The sequence below is a fragment of the Spironucleus salmonicida genome, chromosome 1 (genome assembly GCF_000497125.1).
Source record: "Spironucleus salmonicida strain ATCC 50377 chromosome 1, whole genome shotgun sequence".
Classification (NCBI taxonomy): domain Eukaryota; phylum Fornicata; order Diplomonadida; family Hexamitidae; genus Spironucleus; species Spironucleus salmonicida.
Window position 1 is genome coordinate 737,365 of NC_090596.1, and position 17,510 is coordinate 754,874.

At 44.3% G+C, this 17,510-nt stretch overlaps 19 protein-coding genes across 19 annotated transcripts; 11 read left to right on the plus strand and 8 right to left on the minus strand. All coding sequences in view use genetic code 6, as the record gives it.

Annotated features, from left to right (window-relative positions):
• Positions 1–110: 110 nt before the first annotated feature.
• On the minus strand, positions 111–575 carry SS50377_20422 (uncharacterized protein; the record flags this gene model as incomplete). The annotated part of the gene is made up of 1 exon (XM_067904364.1): positions 111–575. One exon carries the CDS (start codon positions 573–575, stop codon positions 111–113), a length of 465 nt encoding a protein of 154 aa, XP_067767846.1.
• Positions 576–1,245: 670 nt separating this feature from the next.
• SS50377_20423 (Palmitoyl-protein thioesterase) lies at positions 1,246–2,091 on the minus strand (the record flags this gene model as incomplete). Its single annotated transcript, XM_067904365.1, has 1 exon — positions 1,246–2,091. The coding sequence occupies one exon, from the start codon at positions 2,089–2,091 to the stop codon at positions 1,246–1,248; it is 846 nt and encodes a 281-aa protein (XP_067767847.1).
• A 1,086-nt stretch (positions 2,092–3,177) lies between these two features.
• On the minus strand, positions 3,178–3,474 carry SS50377_20424 (uncharacterized protein; the record flags this gene model as incomplete). The annotated part of the gene is made up of 1 exon (XM_067904366.1): positions 3,178–3,474. The coding sequence occupies one exon, from the start codon at positions 3,472–3,474 to the stop codon at positions 3,178–3,180; it is 297 nt and encodes a 98-aa protein (XP_067767848.1).
• A 68-nt stretch (positions 3,475–3,542) lies between these two features.
• SS50377_20425 (uncharacterized protein) lies at positions 3,543–4,124 on the plus strand (the record flags this gene model as incomplete). Its single annotated transcript, XM_067904367.1, has 1 exon — positions 3,543–4,124. One exon carries the CDS (start codon positions 3,543–3,545, stop codon positions 4,122–4,124), a length of 582 nt encoding a protein of 193 aa, XP_067767849.1.
• A 738-nt stretch (positions 4,125–4,862) lies between these two features.
• On the plus strand, positions 4,863–5,249 carry SS50377_20426 (uncharacterized protein; the record flags this gene model as incomplete). Its single annotated transcript, XM_067904368.1, has 1 exon — positions 4,863–5,249. One exon carries the CDS (start codon positions 4,863–4,865, stop codon positions 5,247–5,249), a length of 387 nt encoding a protein of 128 aa, XP_067767850.1.
• Positions 5,250–5,489: 240 nt separating this feature from the next.
• On the plus strand, positions 5,490–5,771 carry SS50377_20427 (Ribosomal protein L35; the record flags this gene model as incomplete). The annotated part of the gene is made up of 1 exon (XM_067904369.1): positions 5,490–5,771. One exon carries the CDS (start codon positions 5,490–5,492, stop codon positions 5,769–5,771), a length of 282 nt encoding a protein of 93 aa, XP_067767851.1.
• An 83-nt stretch (positions 5,772–5,854) lies between these two features.
• SS50377_20428 (Centromere/microtubule binding protein CBF5) lies at positions 5,855–7,276 on the minus strand (the record flags this gene model as incomplete). Its single annotated transcript, XM_067904370.1, has 1 exon — positions 5,855–7,276. The coding sequence occupies one exon, from the start codon at positions 7,274–7,276 to the stop codon at positions 5,855–5,857; it is 1,422 nt and encodes a 473-aa protein (XP_067767852.1).
• Positions 7,277–7,360: 84 nt separating this feature from the next.
• Positions 7,361–7,513, plus strand: SS50377_20429 (Mitotic-spindle organizing gamma-tubulin ring associated protein; the record flags this gene model as incomplete). Its single annotated transcript, XM_067904371.1, has 1 exon — positions 7,361–7,513. The coding sequence occupies one exon, from the start codon at positions 7,361–7,363 to the stop codon at positions 7,511–7,513; it is 153 nt and encodes a 50-aa protein (XP_067767853.1).
• A 512-nt stretch (positions 7,514–8,025) lies between these two features.
• Positions 8,026–8,520, minus strand: SS50377_20430 (uncharacterized protein; the record flags this gene model as incomplete). Its single annotated transcript, XM_067904372.1, has 1 exon — positions 8,026–8,520. One exon carries the CDS (start codon positions 8,518–8,520, stop codon positions 8,026–8,028), a length of 495 nt encoding a protein of 164 aa, XP_067767854.1.
• A 293-nt stretch (positions 8,521–8,813) lies between these two features.
• SS50377_20431 (uncharacterized protein) lies at positions 8,814–9,509 on the plus strand (the record flags this gene model as incomplete). The annotated part of the gene is made up of 1 exon (XM_067904373.1): positions 8,814–9,509. The coding sequence occupies one exon, from the start codon at positions 8,814–8,816 to the stop codon at positions 9,507–9,509; it is 696 nt and encodes a 231-aa protein (XP_067767855.1).
• Positions 9,510–9,684: 175 nt separating this feature from the next.
• SS50377_20432 (uncharacterized protein) lies at positions 9,685–10,539 on the minus strand (the record flags this gene model as incomplete). The annotated part of the gene is made up of 1 exon (XM_067904374.1): positions 9,685–10,539. One exon carries the CDS (start codon positions 10,537–10,539, stop codon positions 9,685–9,687), a length of 855 nt encoding a protein of 284 aa, XP_067767856.1.
• Positions 10,540–10,663: 124 nt separating this feature from the next.
• On the plus strand, positions 10,664–11,590 carry SS50377_20433 (DNA-directed RNA polymerase RPB3; the record flags this gene model as incomplete). Its single annotated transcript, XM_067904375.1, has 1 exon — positions 10,664–11,590. One exon carries the CDS (start codon positions 10,664–10,666, stop codon positions 11,588–11,590), a length of 927 nt encoding a protein of 308 aa, XP_067767857.1.
• A 1,198-nt stretch (positions 11,591–12,788) lies between these two features.
• On the plus strand, positions 12,789–13,031 carry SS50377_20434 (uncharacterized protein; the record flags this gene model as incomplete). Its single annotated transcript, XM_067904376.1, has 1 exon — positions 12,789–13,031. One exon carries the CDS (start codon positions 12,789–12,791, stop codon positions 13,029–13,031), a length of 243 nt encoding a protein of 80 aa, XP_067767858.1.
• Positions 13,032–13,051: 20 nt separating this feature from the next.
• Positions 13,052–13,294, plus strand: SS50377_20435 (uncharacterized protein; the record flags this gene model as incomplete). The annotated part of the gene is made up of 1 exon (XM_067904377.1): positions 13,052–13,294. One exon carries the CDS (start codon positions 13,052–13,054, stop codon positions 13,292–13,294), a length of 243 nt encoding a protein of 80 aa, XP_067767859.1.
• Positions 13,295–13,321: 27 nt separating this feature from the next.
• SS50377_20436 (uncharacterized protein) lies at positions 13,322–13,942 on the plus strand (the record flags this gene model as incomplete). The annotated part of the gene is made up of 1 exon (XM_067904378.1): positions 13,322–13,942. The coding sequence occupies one exon, from the start codon at positions 13,322–13,324 to the stop codon at positions 13,940–13,942; it is 621 nt and encodes a 206-aa protein (XP_067767860.1).
• Positions 13,943–13,968: 26 nt separating this feature from the next.
• SS50377_20437 (uncharacterized protein) lies at positions 13,969–14,235 on the plus strand (the record flags this gene model as incomplete). Its single annotated transcript, XM_067904379.1, has 1 exon — positions 13,969–14,235. One exon carries the CDS (start codon positions 13,969–13,971, stop codon positions 14,233–14,235), a length of 267 nt encoding a protein of 88 aa, XP_067767861.1.
• Positions 14,236–14,509: 274 nt separating this feature from the next.
• Positions 14,510–14,968, plus strand: SS50377_20438 (Zinc finger domain-containing protein; the record flags this gene model as incomplete). Its single annotated transcript, XM_067904380.1, has 1 exon — positions 14,510–14,968. The coding sequence occupies one exon, from the start codon at positions 14,510–14,512 to the stop codon at positions 14,966–14,968; it is 459 nt and encodes a 152-aa protein (XP_067767862.1).
• A 3-nt stretch (positions 14,969–14,971) lies between these two features.
• SS50377_20439 (uncharacterized protein) lies at positions 14,972–15,304 on the minus strand (the record flags this gene model as incomplete). Its single annotated transcript, XM_067904381.1, has 1 exon — positions 14,972–15,304. One exon carries the CDS (start codon positions 15,302–15,304, stop codon positions 14,972–14,974), a length of 333 nt encoding a protein of 110 aa, XP_067767863.1.
• Positions 15,305–15,846: 542 nt separating this feature from the next.
• SS50377_20440 (Tubulin tyrosine ligase) lies at positions 15,847–17,481 on the minus strand (the record flags this gene model as incomplete). The annotated part of the gene is made up of 1 exon (XM_067904382.1): positions 15,847–17,481. One exon carries the CDS (start codon positions 17,479–17,481, stop codon positions 15,847–15,849), a length of 1,635 nt encoding a protein of 544 aa, XP_067767864.1.
• Positions 17,482–17,510: the final 29 nt, after the last annotated feature.

The following is a 17,510-nucleotide window of genomic DNA, read 5'->3' on the forward strand; positions in this document are numbered from 1 at the left end:
AATCTTTCACACTTGCTCCTCCGCCGAAACGGTTGTGTAGTATTTAAACTATTATGAAATCAGTATAATAGAGAAAATAATCACTAACTAGAAGACCAAAGTAATAATTTTCAATCTAAAATTTTGATGGCGTTGAATCTAGATTTTGGAACCTCACAAGCGGGCTAGATGATTCTTTAGATGAGCTGCTTCTTCTGGTGGGCACCGAGTGAACATGGTTGTGGCAGCCATATGCCGGCCGGAGATGGTAAACACGTACTGGCATGATCATTCCTGCCCGGATGACGAGGGCTCCAGGTGCACCATGCCATCACGGGTCCTGCTACATCGCATAGCCGGTACCCCCGCGCTTCCCGCGCCATCAGTCTGTCGAAGAGGACCATACTCCTTCTGGCATGCTCCTCATTGACGTTGACTTGCCTCCAGAGCGCCCGTAGCCTCTGTTCTTGATCCAGAACCTCCTCGTAACTGGCCCGCAGTAGTCTAGATGAGCTCCTCAAATTGCGGTGTGCGGGAACGCAGCCAGTACTCGGCCTTAACACCCGATCCAGCAGATGTATTAGCCCGTTTGTCATTCTCGCCGAACGAACACATGCAAAATTAATAAAATACTACACTGAATGAGCTCAGTTTGGAAATTGTAGATGATGTACTTAGCTGTATTTCAGTATCGCGGCAGGATGCGCACTGATATTCTATATTTTTTTCAAAAACAAGAATATTCTTATTTTTTCTGTTAACAATTCTGTATATTATATAGTTTATTCAAGTTCCTTCCCGTCGCTCCATTTTGATATTTGGCTACGCCCCTCCAAATGCCGAACGTCCTTATAATTGGTCTTGATAATGCTGGCAATTTATTAGTTAGCTATTTTAGCTAAGTTTAATAATAATTTTAGAATGTATTTTCAGGTCTATCATTTTAAAGAAATAGTTAATATTATAAATTGATTATGGTTGGAACATCAAGAAATATTGTAATATTATATATCATATATAATTAAATTATTTATATACTTCATTTGTTTTATTTTGATAAAATTTAAAATGCACTGATTTCTATCATAATTATTAGTTATATAGAATTTATTTATAAATTATTACAATATTAGTTCATTTCACCAAGATTTGAATTAAAGCTATTATTTTATTCTATATAATAATATAAATGTATTATAATAAAATCACTATTTGTTTCAATAATGTTTTGGAGCTTTATAAATTATATTAATAAAAATAATCTAATCAGTTCATCCTTAAGTAAGGAGTGAGCCTCTCGGCGATGAATTTGTAGTTCGTTGTATAGTCACCATGGAACATCTTCTCCACCTTGAATTCTACTTTCCCCTGCTCTACCATGGACCTCAGGCCAAATGTGTCCTGCTTGTACTCCTCACGGTCGTGGTAGAGGGACACCGAACCGTCGGTGCCGTCCTTCCAGACTCCGAAGAAGGCGCTCTGCCACGGCGAGATGACCTCGTCGAGCGGGCCGCCGAAGAGGATGACCCTGTCCACGGACATGAAGTTGATCTTGCGCTGGATGTTGTAGTCGCGGATGTTGTCCATCACGGGCAGCGACCTGGCCTTCTTCGCGTAGGCCTTCAGCTTGTACGGGTTCCTCCAGTACTGGGCGGGAGAGAGCCTGGACTGTGCGAAGTCCTTGTACTGCAGGTAGAACAGCAGCTTCTGGACGAAGGTCGGTAGATAGTTGCCCTTGCACAAAGATTTCACGCCGCAGAAGAAGCCGCCCTGGGGGCTGCTGAGGGAGATGAAGCGCACCATCGGCGCCATCTTGTGGTTGTACTCTTCGAGCAGGGCCCGCATGAGGTATCCCCCCTGGCTGTGGCCCACGCCGATGTAGCCGCCCTGCGTGGCCGAGTTCTCGCTGATGCACTCGGCTAGGAGCTTGATCTGCTGCGAGATCTCCATGAAGATCGAGTCCCAGCGGCCGTTGCCGATCTCGCAGTTGATCACGGTGGCGTCCGGGATCTGCTCCTAGATGACCTCCTTCATGTACTCCAGGTAGTGAGCCGACGAGTCGAAGCCGTGGATGAGCACGATTGGGTACTGCGCGAGTAGCGTAACGAACATTTTCTAAGGAATGGTATTTTACATTTATTTCTAAAATCTATAGATACTGACTGTTTAAGTTTGTTAAAAAACAAAATGTAAACAGTAAAAATTAATCATTAATACGGTTCTATTACTTATGTGTATATTAAATCAAAATAATCGATATCTATTATTTTGAATATAATGAAGTTAATTTTTACTAAATCAAAATAATTTACATAATTATAACAGAATTATATGTTTATTTTTTAATCTAAAAAACAAAACTTAGACTAGCTCTGAAATTATTTTATTAAAGTGATAAGCTTACTAAATATTATTAACTTACTAAAAAAATTATGTTATCAATAACTTAGTAACTGGTAATTATATTAATAAACTGGTCGTTATTGCTAATTTTTTAATTTCTAATATCTGGTTACTACTAATAATGATAGCAAATGATCACTTTCATCTATGAATAAAAACTTCATTTGTTTTGGTTTCTTAGGTCTATAATTATTGCATACTCTTATATAAAAATACTATTATAGTATAATAAATTTCATTATAACCTATTACAATTCCAATATAAATTTTTTAAATTTAAAGTAAGTAAATAAGAATTTTAAATGTAAATAAAATATAAAGTAAATATTTGTTTAAATATTGTAAACATTCTTTATAATTGCTTATTGCTACGAATTTTGATAACTAAAATTGGCTAATAAAGTATCCATAAATCTAAATACACTTTAATATTAAAAAATATATGGGTATAATTATTTGAAAATTTATATGCGTAAAGTATTATTATATATTATGTTTTAATCAAAATAACATAGCGAATCAGAACCTATTGAACTAATTGTGATATGGTTGGGATGATGAGTTTGATGTACATAGACAAAAAATACTATAGTTACTTGTTATTGATATAAACTCTAGATTTTTGTAATAAAAGGAGCATGCTAGCGGTATATAGACAATTACATAAAATTTAGGTAGAGGCAGGCAGCTCTATTTTTAAATGTATATTGTACAAATTTATAAAGTTATAAGTTTAATTCATTGTATAAATCTAACTAGAGAATATAGTTTTCGGGATTTAATATTTAAAAATAATCATTTATTTGATTTTATTCTAGCAACTAATTGTCCGCTGAGCTTAATTACAGATGACAGTCTTTCTTCGTATTGAAAATGCTTCAATATTGGTGTGACTCGAGTATCATACTATAATTTCCGAAATGTTTAATTTGGTGCAAAATTAGAAACAGGTGAAGCTATGCTCTATTAATTCACTATTGACCCAATATTATAAGCTGAATATATTTAGCTAGAATTATATTATGGGTAATTAGTTAAATCAGACGCTGGGGTGTTCAGCAATGCCTTATATTAACGACGAAATAATTGCATATTATTAATCAAAAAGTATAATAATTATTTTAAAATATAATATACAATAATCTACCCACTCCATTTTAATGAACTACGACGAGCTCCTAACCATGAAATCTCGTGCTTTACGCCTATCAACTAAAGATGCATAGAAATCTTTGGAACTCACACTATAGTACCTTCAAAATGCACCATATGACCAGTTCGTGGAAAAAGTGCTGTCCAACGCATTTAGAGAGGAATTTCTGCATCTAATTGCACAAATCGTGCCGTACTGCCCGTACAGCGCAGTTTAAGCGCTCCCAAACACGAACGAGACCCGCTAGTATAAGGCGCAGCTCTCAAAGTCACCGCTTCTGGCCTCACAGACCGATTATTTCGTCAAATTTGACACTTTCGCATTAAATTTTGAGTATTTTATTCTTCTGTTGACGAACCACAACTTCAAGTATGCGGATATTATACTCAGTTAATATCCTGAATCCGAGGAGATGCAGCTGCTTTTTCAGATCGTCTCCAAGAACCACGAGACCGCTTTCAAGCTTTTTAAGAGCAAATACGCAGCCGAATTAAAGCAGTTTAGCTAGCTTTTGCAGAAGCTGTAGGAGGCGTGTTTCGCGCCAAAGGAGGGCGTTGTTTAGGATTGCGACCAGGATGAGCTTGACTGATCGGATTTTGATTTTTAGCATATTTCAAGTAGCGGTATTGGGGCTTTTCGGGAGCCTGTGGGGTCGTTGGAGGCCGTCGCTGACAATATAATGTGATTTAAGAGATTGTAGGGCGTTATTGAAATAGGCAGTTTTGCATCTCAAAAATCGGGATATATATGAAATAGAATATAATAATGCAAATTTGTGTTTTTTAATAATTTCATAGTAAAAAGAATAATATATAATTTTTTTAATTTTTGTTAGTTTCTTTAAGTTAAAAACGTGAGGATCATGAATATTGATAAATAAGTTTTATTCACTTAGCCTTGAGTTACTGATCTTGAAAATTTAGCGATCTTAATTGATAGAATTATTATATTATATATGGTATTTTATAAATTTTTAGGGAGCGTAACGATTTTAAAAATTAAACTTATATTTTCATATAATTTTTAAATTATAATGAGAAAAGTATATAAATAATAATAAAATTCTGTAATTTTAGTTATCTTATTTTTATATATGATTAATTTTGGTTAAATAGGACTAAGCGTATTGTTTGAATAATGTTAGATATTATAAAACTCATAATCCATATTATATACAATAATAGGTAATTTAGTTTTATTTTTTAATATTCATTTCTATTGATTTATTATAATTATATATAAAATTTTATGTATAATTTTTGTAAAATTATTTCAGAATTAATTTTATTTATATAAAATATCTTTAGTTGTTTTTAACCAACTATAAATGAAACCTATTTAGTAGAAAAAGATACGTAAAAACTTATCCGCTTTGCAGTAACCAAAATCATTATTATAAGGATAAAAACTAAATTTTAATTTACTTACGCTTTCTCCTATGAAATTCGTTGACAGTAATTCTATTGAAGATGCTAATTAAGTAACTGATAGATTCTAAACAGTACCGTTTCGTTTATTCATTAAACCTGAAACAAATAGTGGATAATCATAGATCGCAACAGATCTATTTTGTAACGACTTCAAGTTGCCAGAAGAAGATGCAGATGAGGGAAATTTAACAGATAGATTTATAGTATCTTAAAAACCAATAACTTCAAATACATAATACTGTTCTATGTTTACAGTGGATGAGGAAGAAGAATATTTGATGTGATGATTTTGTTATATTTTATGTGATTTTGATATGTATTACTCATTTTATGCTACAAAATTTCAGTCTCCAGCTGTAAACTTGATAAATAACAGAATAAGATTACAAACAATGCATCCGATATTATACAACTTCGTAACTCTATAATATCTATAAATGATCATTTTTTATTTATTACTGTACGTTATTATATAGAAACTATCATAAGCATTAATATTTAAAGTTTTACACCACTCCTTTGACATGGCCGGTCTTTTCGCTCAGGGTATTTTCACTGGTTTCCGCCGTTCTCTCCGCAGACAGTATTGTCATACTGCTCTCATCCATATTGAAAACGTAAACAACCTTGAATAAGCTAAGTTCTATCTCAATAAGAAATGCGTCTTCGTTTATCCTGAATCCAAGAAGGTAGTTAACGGTACCGTTGTTTCCACTCATGGTAACTCTGGAACCATCAGATGCAAGTTTGACCATAACTTATCTCCTTCCGTTATGGGCAAGGTCGTTCGTATCCTCGTCGAGTGATCATTTAATTGTGAGATTTTTCTTTATGCACTTTCTAACCAAGCTTATTATTACTAATTTCCTATAATAAAAGATAATAAAAGTCAGTCTTTTTTGCTTTCCTTCTTCTCTTTCTTTTCTTTTTTCTCCTCATCTTTTTCGTTCTTCTCTTTTTTCTCCTCTTTTTCTTTCTTTTTCGCCTCTTTAGCTCTCTTTTTCTCTTCCTTCTGTGCTTTCCTTTCCTCTTCTGTAATATCTGTTTTTTCGTTATGGATATGAGTTTTCTCTTCAACAACCTTGTATTCACCTGCATTAGCACATGTGTTACCAGCTTCTTCTAAAAACTTTTAAACATCAGTCCATTTGGTTCTCCATGTATGAGGGGTATTATCTTGTATTTCACCATGTTTACCTAATAAACCTTTTTCTATAAGCTGTAATCTTTCTAAAGCTTATTCACCTTTACCCCATTACTTTTCATAAGTATCTCTATCCATAATTACTCTAGTGGTCTTACAGACAACACCATGATTTAATCCAGCTATATCAACGGAGCTCATGGTAGCTTTGGCAAGAGCAATGGCCTCGCCTTTAGTGGAACAAATGATAACGGTATCACCAATGCTAATATTGCTGGAATATCTTACAACCCCTTAAATAAGAAGGGGAGCACCATAAGTAATACTGTTTACAGCAGAATCTTTGATAAAAACTTTCTTCTCATCAATAAGGAGAGCCTCAAGAGGCATAACTACTTTTCTGATATAAGATTCATCATTTTAGTTCTTCAACAACCAAGCTGCATCTAAAACATCATGCAAAGTAACCATATTAGTAGTTTCGTCTAAACAGCCAGATCGTACACGTCTTAACTCTAACATAAAAGCATCACATCCCATTAAATAGCCAAAATGTTAGCAAAGTACTCTGATATAAGTACCACTTTCACAGTCAACCTTGAACACAATTCTACCTTCCTCATAATTGAATTCTAAAATATCCATTTTGTATATTTCTCTAACTCTCAATACACGCTTTACAGCACATCCTTCTGCAGGTGGCCTTTAAAGTTATGGTGCAGTAAGTAACTTGGAAACTTCCTTAATCTTTAATACCATTTAGTCTTTAGAAAACTGTTTTTTCATAGCTTCATAATTATTGAATTATAAAATGGAAACATAGGATTTTCCCATTGCTTATTGAGATTTAACTAATCTTGTAGCTCTGTCAATACAAACTAATAGATTACCTGAAACCATAGGATCTAATGTACCAGAGTGACCAGTCTTTTCCACATTTAATATTCTCTTAACCCATGAAACCACTTCATGAGAGGATGGTCCAGCTACTTTATCAAGATTGATAACACCATACTTGAGGTGTTCAGCAATAGGACGGTTCAAAGGAGAATATCCTGCTGGTGTAGGAGTATATGAAGCTGACTTAACACATAATTAAGTGTAGTTTTTCAGTAATAATGGAAGTTCCTCGGAATGCAAAACAGGTTTAGCCTAAGTCGGTAACATTATTCGGAGTGGATAGTGGAACGGTAAATAAAATTTAAGTTATTATTATATAGTAAAAATATAACTAGCTTTATTAATTTTTAAATGGATAAGATGTAATTATTTGCGAATGTCGATGAACTTTGTAAATTGTTGAATATTTAATTAAACAGAGAATAAATTGCTAGTATATATGAATTAGTTGAAGCAGGTATTAATCCAGAAGCTTTAATAGCGGCTATTAGTGATTTTAAGTGATTTTATTATTACCATGCCATATTACCGGTTTTATACTTTAATAAAATACTTATATGTCAATAATTAATCTAGAATACTTACAACTCTACACTAAATCACGCGATTCATATATGAATATTTCTGAATTTTTTGTAGTAAATAGTCAAAATTAACAAAACACTATTTTATATAATAAACAAGATACGAATAAGTAATAAATAATAAAAACTATTTATTGTCCATTAAACCTGAAACATGATAAATTGAGCAATGTTAATCTAGAAAGAATACGAATAGGCAATTAAACTAATTCAGAGAAGAAAATAACAATTAATATTAAAAAATTAAAAAATACTTGAAAATTTGTGGCACATAATACCTGGAGCAAACAATTGCAACAGATTTAAAATAGCCTCCATTCTAAGCCATCTAACGCTTCTAATGCTGCTGAGCAGAGAAAGCTGGGTAATAAGGATGGCTTGTGAGGAGTGGAAAATTATTTTATAATTCTTTAAAATTATACATTATTATATTCATTCTAACACTTCATCTGCGTCTCGAATTATTTTCTCCGAATTGAGTTTTAGGTCGAAAATATCCCCCAGTGCGCCGGCTCCGTCCTCATGGTACTTGCTCAGTAGCTCCTTAACGCTACGGGAGAGGTCCTATACCCCCAAAGAGCGCTGCATTTCCTGCGTTTTTTCAAGCTCGAAAATTACCTGGCGGGCGCCCTCCTAATCTGCATAGAGTGCCGTCGCGCGCTCCAAAACTCCATCACGCGCACAACCGAAAAGATCCTACAACCTGGTGATAACTGTCTCGTTTACGTGCGACTTCGCACTCAGAATTTCGTAATTTTCTCGCAGGAAGTTGAACTCGACTAATAGCGCCTGATACCGTGACTGCACAATCTGTAACTGCTAGATTGCCTCAAATGTTTCACAGTCTGTTACTAGCGCTGCTGTGATCTCCGCCTTTACAGACTTCAGTGCATGCAGCTCCGCGAGCTTAGATGATTGTGCATCCATGAAGATGAATATTTACTAAATTATATATAATAATAAGATATTGATTGGGTGAAAGTGAATGGAGTGGAATGGAATGGAATTACGATGCAACGTTATAAAAATGTCAGCTATGTGTGCATTTTCAGTAAATGGATGTGGAAGACGTGTCGAAATAAAAAATTGATAATCTAGAGGTTAATAAGAATTTAATTCATAATAGTAGTATTATATCAAATTATATTGGCTAATAATAAAATTGTAGAAATATAATACTATTTATTTCATGATAATACTCCATATAAAGCTTTCAGTAAATGTCAATGCGCACGCTATCGGAAGTTCTCACGTGTTTTTATGGAGAACCGTTGAATGTTCCGTAACATCTACTGATGAAGCATTCTAAGAAGCCTTAAAAATCTGCAAAATCCTTCCAGGAAACACCCGGCCCGATTTACGAGGTGGCCAAGAAGCTGGGCAGCAACTCACCATCATATACTCTCCATACTAAGCATAAACTTCTAGTTCAGCAAACACCCGGCCCCAAGTACGATATTAACTTACAGTCGCCAGTTTACTCGGCTTCTATTTGTGTGCGGCGGCAGCCTATAAAACAGGAAATCTCGCCGCCGATAGGTAGGTATGACGTATAAAAAGCATTTGAGTTTGTCCATCCCCGAAAACTTGCACACATTTCGGAGGTTGAGATCGTTAAGCGTCGGTAGCAGCTACCGGGCCCTGGGGACTATGCTCCTGAAGCTGCAGCGAGCAGGCGCCTTCAAAAGACGCTCGGTGGACACCGTGATATGCGCCTGTACGTCCTGGATTAGGAGAGCGTTCCAGCACCGAATGCATACCATATAAGCCGTAGTATACCGAATAACATAGTAGTCAAACTTCCGCTATCTGACTAGGGAATTATACACCGTATATGCAGCGCATCGTACATAAATAAGGACGATATGCTAATACGGTAGCTAGAGAGCCTGTAGTAACAGAAGAATATTCAATGATTGTCGCAATGGTAAAAGTTATCTATATTTGCATGGTAGTGCAGTCGATGCATAAAGTTCAAAAACAGCTTTAGATAGAGTATTGATTCCTGTATAGTAGCGATAGATTAACTCACTGCATTCAATCTGTGCACATGCTAGAAGCCTGTGTACGCTATTTTTATTTTACAAAACTTCACTCGCCACTACCGTTGTATTCCCTTACAATAGATTTCCCGTGTACTATATCTATATTTTCCACGCTACTATCAGCTGCTTTCTTCACTATCACTACCAGGGCTTTCGGTCTATCCAATGCATGTAAACTGGTGCGAGTAGCCCGGTGTCGCTTAAAATTCTCCCATAGCGCACAGTACCGCCCCGAAGCCCCCAACTTCCAATATTTCCCTCTCTCATTCCAGAGAACTACAAGAGCTAAAACACCCGAAATCGGGCCACTCCACTCCACCCAGAGCTGGAAGTGGAAATTCCACAGAAACGCAACGAGGGCGGTGCCAAGGTGCTTCCAGCCGTCCAGTATCGGAAGCTGCCCCAGAAGCAGCAACACACCCATGCATCCCGTGATCGCGCTCGATTTCAGTATGACCTCGCCCTGCTCCAGCGCGTAGTTGTAGCAGCCGTTACGCAGCGGATGCTGTAGGTTCGCGAACAGAAAGTGCACGGCCTGCCGCACCCAGATCTCGTCCGCAGCAGCGATGTGGAGCCGTATGAACTCACTGTGAGCTGCGTTGTGGAGGTGCTCGTGATCTGCGCAGCCGAAGTGCTGACAGAAGAGGAGTGCGAAATCTGAGTTTAGACGGAAGCTAGCAACGACAGAAGTGGTTGCAGCTGGCACCAATTCAACACGGAGAAGACAATTAGGGTCCGTGAGTGGCGTATCCGGCGCGATACAGATTGGGTAGAACTGCGTTTAGAGCGGCTCGCCATCGTAGTTTCTGGCAGGAAAGCGCACGGACTTGTCCTGCACATGTGTGATGCGCTTCACCGTTATTGGGACTTGCATGAGCAACGGCAGCAGGATATGTAACATTCTAGAAAGCGTAGGGTGCAGTTTAGTATTTTCTGTATACGCTAAGAATATTTCAATTTACAGTAATTATGAATATTATATATAAATATGTATAAATATTAACTTATTTTCCACTCCATTAATAATGAAAATCACGCCTCTGCCTTAAACTAAGCCTCTGATACAGCAATTTCATCTAGAAAATTTCCCACTACCATATTCCAATGCATTACGCCGCTCCCTGCACGCAGATGTCCAAACTCTGGCTTTTGACAAGGCCCAGTTTATTCAGTACGACAGCGAGATTCCAGCCGAAATAATCGCCCACAGAATCGGTCTGCTGCCAATTTTTTCTGACGCTTTCACCCTGAGCTCAATTTCGCCGTACTACAACTGCCCCAACGCCTCATCTTCGAACCACTCGCTGGACTGCCAATAGTGCTCAATAAAGGCCAAAATTCAAATCCAGGCGTCCGACAAGTACATGATCACAGACCGCGATATCCAGTTCGAACGGAGCGAGTTTCAGATGTTCTCGATCCGGAACCAAACTGATCCAGTGCCGATCCTGCTCCTAGCGCCGAACCAGTCGGTCGAAATCGAGCTATTCGCCTTCAAGGCGCCGGGCAGGGTGCACGCTAAGTACTCCCCCGTGAGCGCCGTTTCGCTGGTCCCGCGCGCCAAAATCGACGTTTCGCGCCTGCAAAACGTCCTCGAGGACCAGAAAACGGCCGATTTTCTGGTCCAAATTTGCCCCAAAAACGTCTTCGTCTTCAGGAACGGCCGCCTGCAGCTCGTCGATTCCGCCGCCTGCAGCTTCTGCGACGCGTGCGCGCGGACGCCTTTTGGTGATATAAACCACCCCGTGGCGGTGGAAGCGGACTACGCGGACATGCTCCTCACGGTCGAGTCGGCGGGGGGCATGGACTGCCTGGAAATCGTAAAATAGGGCCTTCTGAGCGTCAAAGGGCGCCTGGACGAAATTGCGGGAAGCGAGAATTTCAACAATCTGATGGGCGAGGTTATTGGGGTTGGGGAGGGGGGTGTTGGGGAGGATGATGATGTTTTGTGAGGGTTTTTGTTTTCTAATTTTTTTGTTTTCTAATTTTTTAATTCTTTAATTTTCTAATTTTTTAATTTTTTAATTTTCTAATTTTTTAATTTGGGGTGTAGGGTTTAATTTTTGGGGTTTCTGAATGATGCAGAAATGGGGGGGGGGTGAAATAGTGAAATTAAGAATTTTGGGGTAAGGGGGTCGTGCTAGGATGATATGGGGGAGAAATAGTATATGTCTATTTGCATGCGAGAATTGGAGACGGGAAATCAAGTTTCCAGGGTAAGATCGTGTTGGACTGGACCGCAGCAGACGAATTCAAATTAAATCAGTTGAATGAGAACTGATGAGAGGTATAATGATAAGAGCTAAATTATTAGCGTTAAATTGTTGAAAATCGTCCTAAATACTTGATGGGAATCGTTATAAGGACTTTATGATTAATTTTGTACTTCTGATTTAGCTTGCTGTAGATAAAATGTGTTAGTTGTAATAAGTATATTTAAATATTGGTTTTAATATCTAAATGAGCAGTTTTAGTAAATGCTGATTTGATAAATATTTTATGATTTACTATAATAAATTTAATAATGTTCATTTTTTGAATAAATATTCTGTAATTTTTTACCTTATTTTTTGCGCACTCAATTATTAATAATAGTATATTGATAAAAATTATACAAAATATGAACGTCATAGTATATTTAGATATCAAATATAGCATCTTGGTTTGTAAAACTTTGATAATTTATCTCTTTTAATTATAAATTAGATAGTAATAATTTTAAATGGGATTAGGTGTAACAGAATTTTTAGACGATAATGAAGACTTTATTCTTAATCGGAAAAGCCATTAACCTGACCCAGTTATATATAAATAAATCAGAATGTCAACAGAGGCGAAGAAAGATATATAGAAACCAAAACTAATTAAATTGATAAGGAAAGAAAGGTTAGATGTACTCCCAGAGATAAATGAAGATGATAATAACTATGATTTTATGCTTGGATCATCACCAATGAATACCGTCGCACTTTAGTTTTATGCATGTAAGACAAACATTTAATTTAACACTCCCAACACGTCAAACAAGTCGCATGGGGTGAACTACCAGCTTAGCTACCTGCTGGACCTGGAGCGGGCGGACGCGTGTCGTTTCGTGGACTGACCGCTCCGAATTTTGCTTTATATTCGCGCAAGCGAGGCGCACTCCGAATGCACACCCAGACCTCGCCCCAGGCCCGCCGCCCCCGCAGGCCCGTGCTCGTGAACCCGTAGACGCTCGCCTTCCTGAAGCGCCAGGACGAGGCCCGCCGCAAGCTGCCGTACCGGCTCGAGAACGACGCCGTGGCGCAGCTGCTCCAGGGCTGGGCCTTCGCGGAGCCCGCAGACCCCGAGGACTCGGACGACCTCGTGGCGCGGATCCGGGCTACCGCGCGGCCCGAGCTCCCCTTCTGATTTTGCCCCTCCGCTCCAAGATGCCGCCGCGGTACACCGTGCAGCACCAGCTGCTCCACGTGCACTCGGACTCCGAGGACGACCGCGACCGCAAGAAGTGCGTGCAGATCGCGCGCGCCATCAAGCTCAAGAACAACGAGGTGAAGAACCTTATCATCATCGCCCGCGACATGGAGGAGCGTGCCCGCGACCAGCTCGACCTGATCCTCACGCGCGCCAACCGCTACATCTGGCTGCTGGAGCAGCTCGTGGCCAAGATGTGACCCTTCCCAATTGCACTCCGCTCCGAAATGGAGCAGTTCGTCGACGCGCAGGCCGCCCGCGACTTCTTCAGCGCCTCCCAGCAGACGCGCTTCGCCCCGGTCACGTACGTCCCGCCCTCAGCGGAGGCCCTGGCGGTGCCGCAGGGGGGCGCACGCACCAGGGGGCCGCGGACGGTCGACCCGGCGCAGCTGAAGGCGCAGATCACGAAGCGCGTGGAGGCCTACACCATCGACCAGCTGACGCGCGAGCTGCTGCGGGACAACGGGCTGGTGCTGACGCCGCAGGAGCGCGAGTACCAGCGCCTGCAGGAGACGGCCTACCTCATCAAGAAGGGCGCGCAGGTCCGCGGCACGCACGTGAACCTCAAGGAGCTGTCGGCCGCGCGCAAGGGGGAGCGTAGCCAGCGGCTCGCGCGGGAGGAGGAGCTGCGCGCGATGGGCGCCGTGGGCCAGATCCGCAGCGGGAAGCACATCGTGCTGGAGACGGACCGCTACAAGGACGCGGGCGAGGTCTCGGTGCGGAAGCAGCAGCGCCACATCCTCAAGATCGCCAAGAGCTTCAGCGACCGCCGGGGCGTGCGCAGGCACAAGATCGTCCGCAGCGGCGGCGGGATCACCGGCGAGCACGTGGTGCGCCACACGAAGTGAGCCTTGCAGTCCCACTCCGCTCCACAATGGACAGCACGCCCTCGGAGCCCTCCAGCGCCCCCAGTTCCTCCTCCCGCTCCGCCAGCGAGCGGGTGCCGCGCCTACGCAAGCGCGCCAGGGGCCCGGGCCTGCGCTCGCGCATCTTCCCCCACACGGAGGTCAGCGACGACTGCGCCCTGCCCGCACTGGCGGCCACTGAGCCTACCACGGACGAGGAAGTGGACTCTGGGGCCGGCTGGCCGCGGGCGCTGCTGTACGCGTGGTTCCTGGACCGCAAGCAGGACGAGCGCTGACGCACGGTTTCACCGGTACAGGTTCACGCACCAATGTTTGGAGTGAGAGTATACTCAGTATTCGGCCCATTCTCGTCCGCCCATAAATGCTGCTTCAGCGCAAGTCCTTCTCCCTGCGATCCCCACCGCAGCCCCTGCCGCCCCTACGGGCCTGCCCCCGCGTCTCCCTCGCCGAGTTCGAGGGCGCGGCGCTCCCCGGCCTCACGGGCGGTCTGGACGCGGCGCTCGAGGCCCTGCAGCGCCTGGTGCTGGGCGTGTGCGGCCCTTCCACTGAATGCCGGTGACGTGCGGCGTGTGCGGCCGCGAGGTGGCCAACAGCTTCAAGCTGCAGGAGCACCTGCGCACCCACTCCAAGTCCCAGCCGCACGCCTGCACCACCTGCGGCAAGGCCTTCGCCCGTGTGCCGAACCTGCGCCGCCACGAGCTGGTCCACGCCGAGGCCCGGCCCAGGGAGACCTGCGGCGTGTGCGAGCGCCAGTTCTACGACGCGCACACGCTGCGCCGCCACCTGCGGCTGCATGAGACCCGCGGCGCCTGCCCCTTCTGCCCCGAGGCAGTCAACTGGCGCTTCCTCCGCGGCCACGTGCAGCGGCTCCACGCGGGCGCGCTGGTGGGGTCCGAGCGCGCTGCCGAGTTCGGGCTGTGCACGCGATGCGGGGCCCTGGTGCGGTACCAGTGCGACGCGGCGGCGCACGAGCGGGCCTGCGCGCGGCGAACGAGTGAGACGGAATGAGACTCACTGAGGCCCGGCGGCCTGGTGGGCGCAGCGGTGCACCCACCTCCGCAGGTACCGCACGCAGAAGTCCAGGTACTCGAGCCGGTCGAAGGCGGCCTTGAGCGTGGTGGCCATGTCGCGGATCGCGCGCAGGCTATCGTCGATGCGCTCCTGCAGCTCGAGCGAGCGCAGCGTGGCGAGGTTATCGGCGCTCGCGAAGATGTCCTCGGAGGAGCCGGGCGCGCCGGCGGGGTCGTAGTGGGGCGGGGCGGCGACGAAGGGCGCGAGGTCGGCCACCATGGCCAGCAGGGACCTGCTCGGGAGCGCGGGCAGCGGCACCAGCTGGTTGCGCATTTTGGAGCGCGGAGTGAAGTCCTTGGTCACTTGTCCTCTGTCACTTGTCGGCGGGTGCGGCGGCCGGCAGGCGCGCGTCGTCGGCCCTGCCGTGCAGCAGCGTGCGCTTGAGCGTGCGGAAGGTCCTCAGGAGGGCGCGCATTTTCGGGATTAGCGCGCAGCGTATAATAATGCCCGGCCCCCACTTCCATCTCGCCGCACCACTCCCTCGCGTGCGCAAGGTGTGTTGCTGAGGCTCCGGCGTGCCGACGTGTTCAAAGCCTTGCTAAAGCGGTCCTGCTGAGTACCCTGCAGTTTCCGGAAACGGGCGCAGCTGCCGGGTAATTAGGCAGTGCACATTTCCAAGTATCTATTTGCTGCGGTATCCGCGGCGCCCTGCTGCCATCTGCGGCCCGGCCCTCACTCGCCGCCATGGACCTCCGGTGCCCAGCCGAGACCCCTAACGTCGTGAGGGTCCTGCCCAGACCGCCTCCCTGAAAACGTCACCTCTCACTCGCCCCTACCGACATCGCCATCCCTCTTCCCAGCCCAAAGTCCCTCACTCACAGCCCCGCCGCCCGCAGCTGCTCCGGCCCGTCCGCCTGCCCCACGAACCAGCAGCACAGGTGGTTCAGCAGGCGCTCCCCGCCCAGCAGCTCCAGGTCCGCCGCCTCGCCCCGCGGGAACAACCGCCGGAACTGGCCCAGGCGCGCGCCCTCGTCCACCAGCTGCCACAGCACGCGGCGCTCGAAGCGCGTGAGGTCCGGGACCGTGCCGAAGCTGCGCAGGTCCGCGCCGGTCTTGAAGCTGTGCTTCTGCTCCCCGTTCTCCAGCCGGAAGGGGCGGTACTGCCGGCAGTCCGCGCTCTTCAGCCGGCCGCCGAAGCGCGCGATCGTGGCCTCGTCCTCGGTGGCGAAGCGCTCCGGCACCGCTGCCATTCCTGACTGGTGGAACGCGGGCGCGTAGCCCAGCAGGTTCAGCGTGTTCACCATCAGCGGGTACTTGATCTCCACGTCCAGGTCAGTCTTCGTGTTCTTCGAGGGCGACTTGTTGATCTCCACCAGCAGCGCCTCGCCCGCTTCCGTGAACATGATGTCGAAGCCGTACAGCCCGAAGTTACGTCGCGGGTACACGTTCGCTAGACCAGCATTGTGCGAAAAAAGATGCATTCTTGGCTCAACGCCAATTAATGTTTTAATGATTAGCTCATCTACGTCTTTTAATATATAATCTTTAACCGCGCCTTTTTTAGTATCAGCAAGAATCGTACTGCCAGCTTTGAAAAATTATCTATTGTCATCCAAATAGTCCAGTAATTCGGTCCATTTCCATTTGCTAGGAAATCCGTCCATATGGAACTCATCCGACTTGAAATTGATTGAAAAATTCGTCAAATGCATAGTTTTGTCATCAAAATTACCATCGTTAACTTTCTCGTATTTATGAGTAGCAAATCTCCCCAATCCTTCGTCATAAATATAGAAAATCAAGGGATCGATGCTCGTGACCATCACATACAGCCTAATATCGAATTTGAAGCCATTTATGATCAGTAAATTGTCCATATACTCTTAAATCACAGCAGGCACGTCCAAGCCCTTCGGTAGCTCGCTATCGCGCTTGATAAGCTCAATTCCGCGTCCCTCTGATGCCATTGCAGGCTTGTATATATAAAAGCCCTCCCCGGCTTCCTCGCGGAATTCCTCCAAACCGTCTGGAATTATCCAAGTTTACGGCACGAATTAGTACTTTTGGGGCCATTTGAGCTTCATTTCGCGCAGGAGTTGGCCCATTGTGTCCTTCCGGCCGATGGCGTTCGAGCCCGGAAACTGGCCGCAAAGCTGCCCCGGCGAAAGCGTTTTGTAGAAGTCCAGCCCTAGCGGGTGGCCCCAACAGATGTTAAACTACTGTTGGAGCTCCCGGGGTGCCACCGCAAATCCAGCGTCCTAGAAGGCGCTCGAAACGGCCGGCTACTGCGTTCCATGAAAAATGGCGAGCAAATTCTGCGGCGGAATCTCGAAATCATCCGAAATTTTTCGGGGAGTGGAAAGCGAAATGGAAGGAAGTGGAATTGTGGAGTTTGAGCTGTAGAAAGACAGGATTGGTGGGTGATTCGGGATAATTGAAGGGATTAAGCGGGGGAGGGGTAGAAAATCGGCAGGTAGGTTTCTGCGGCGCGCGAGCTCTTCGGAGTTCATTTTTTGAGCGATGTGGAGTGATGTAAAAA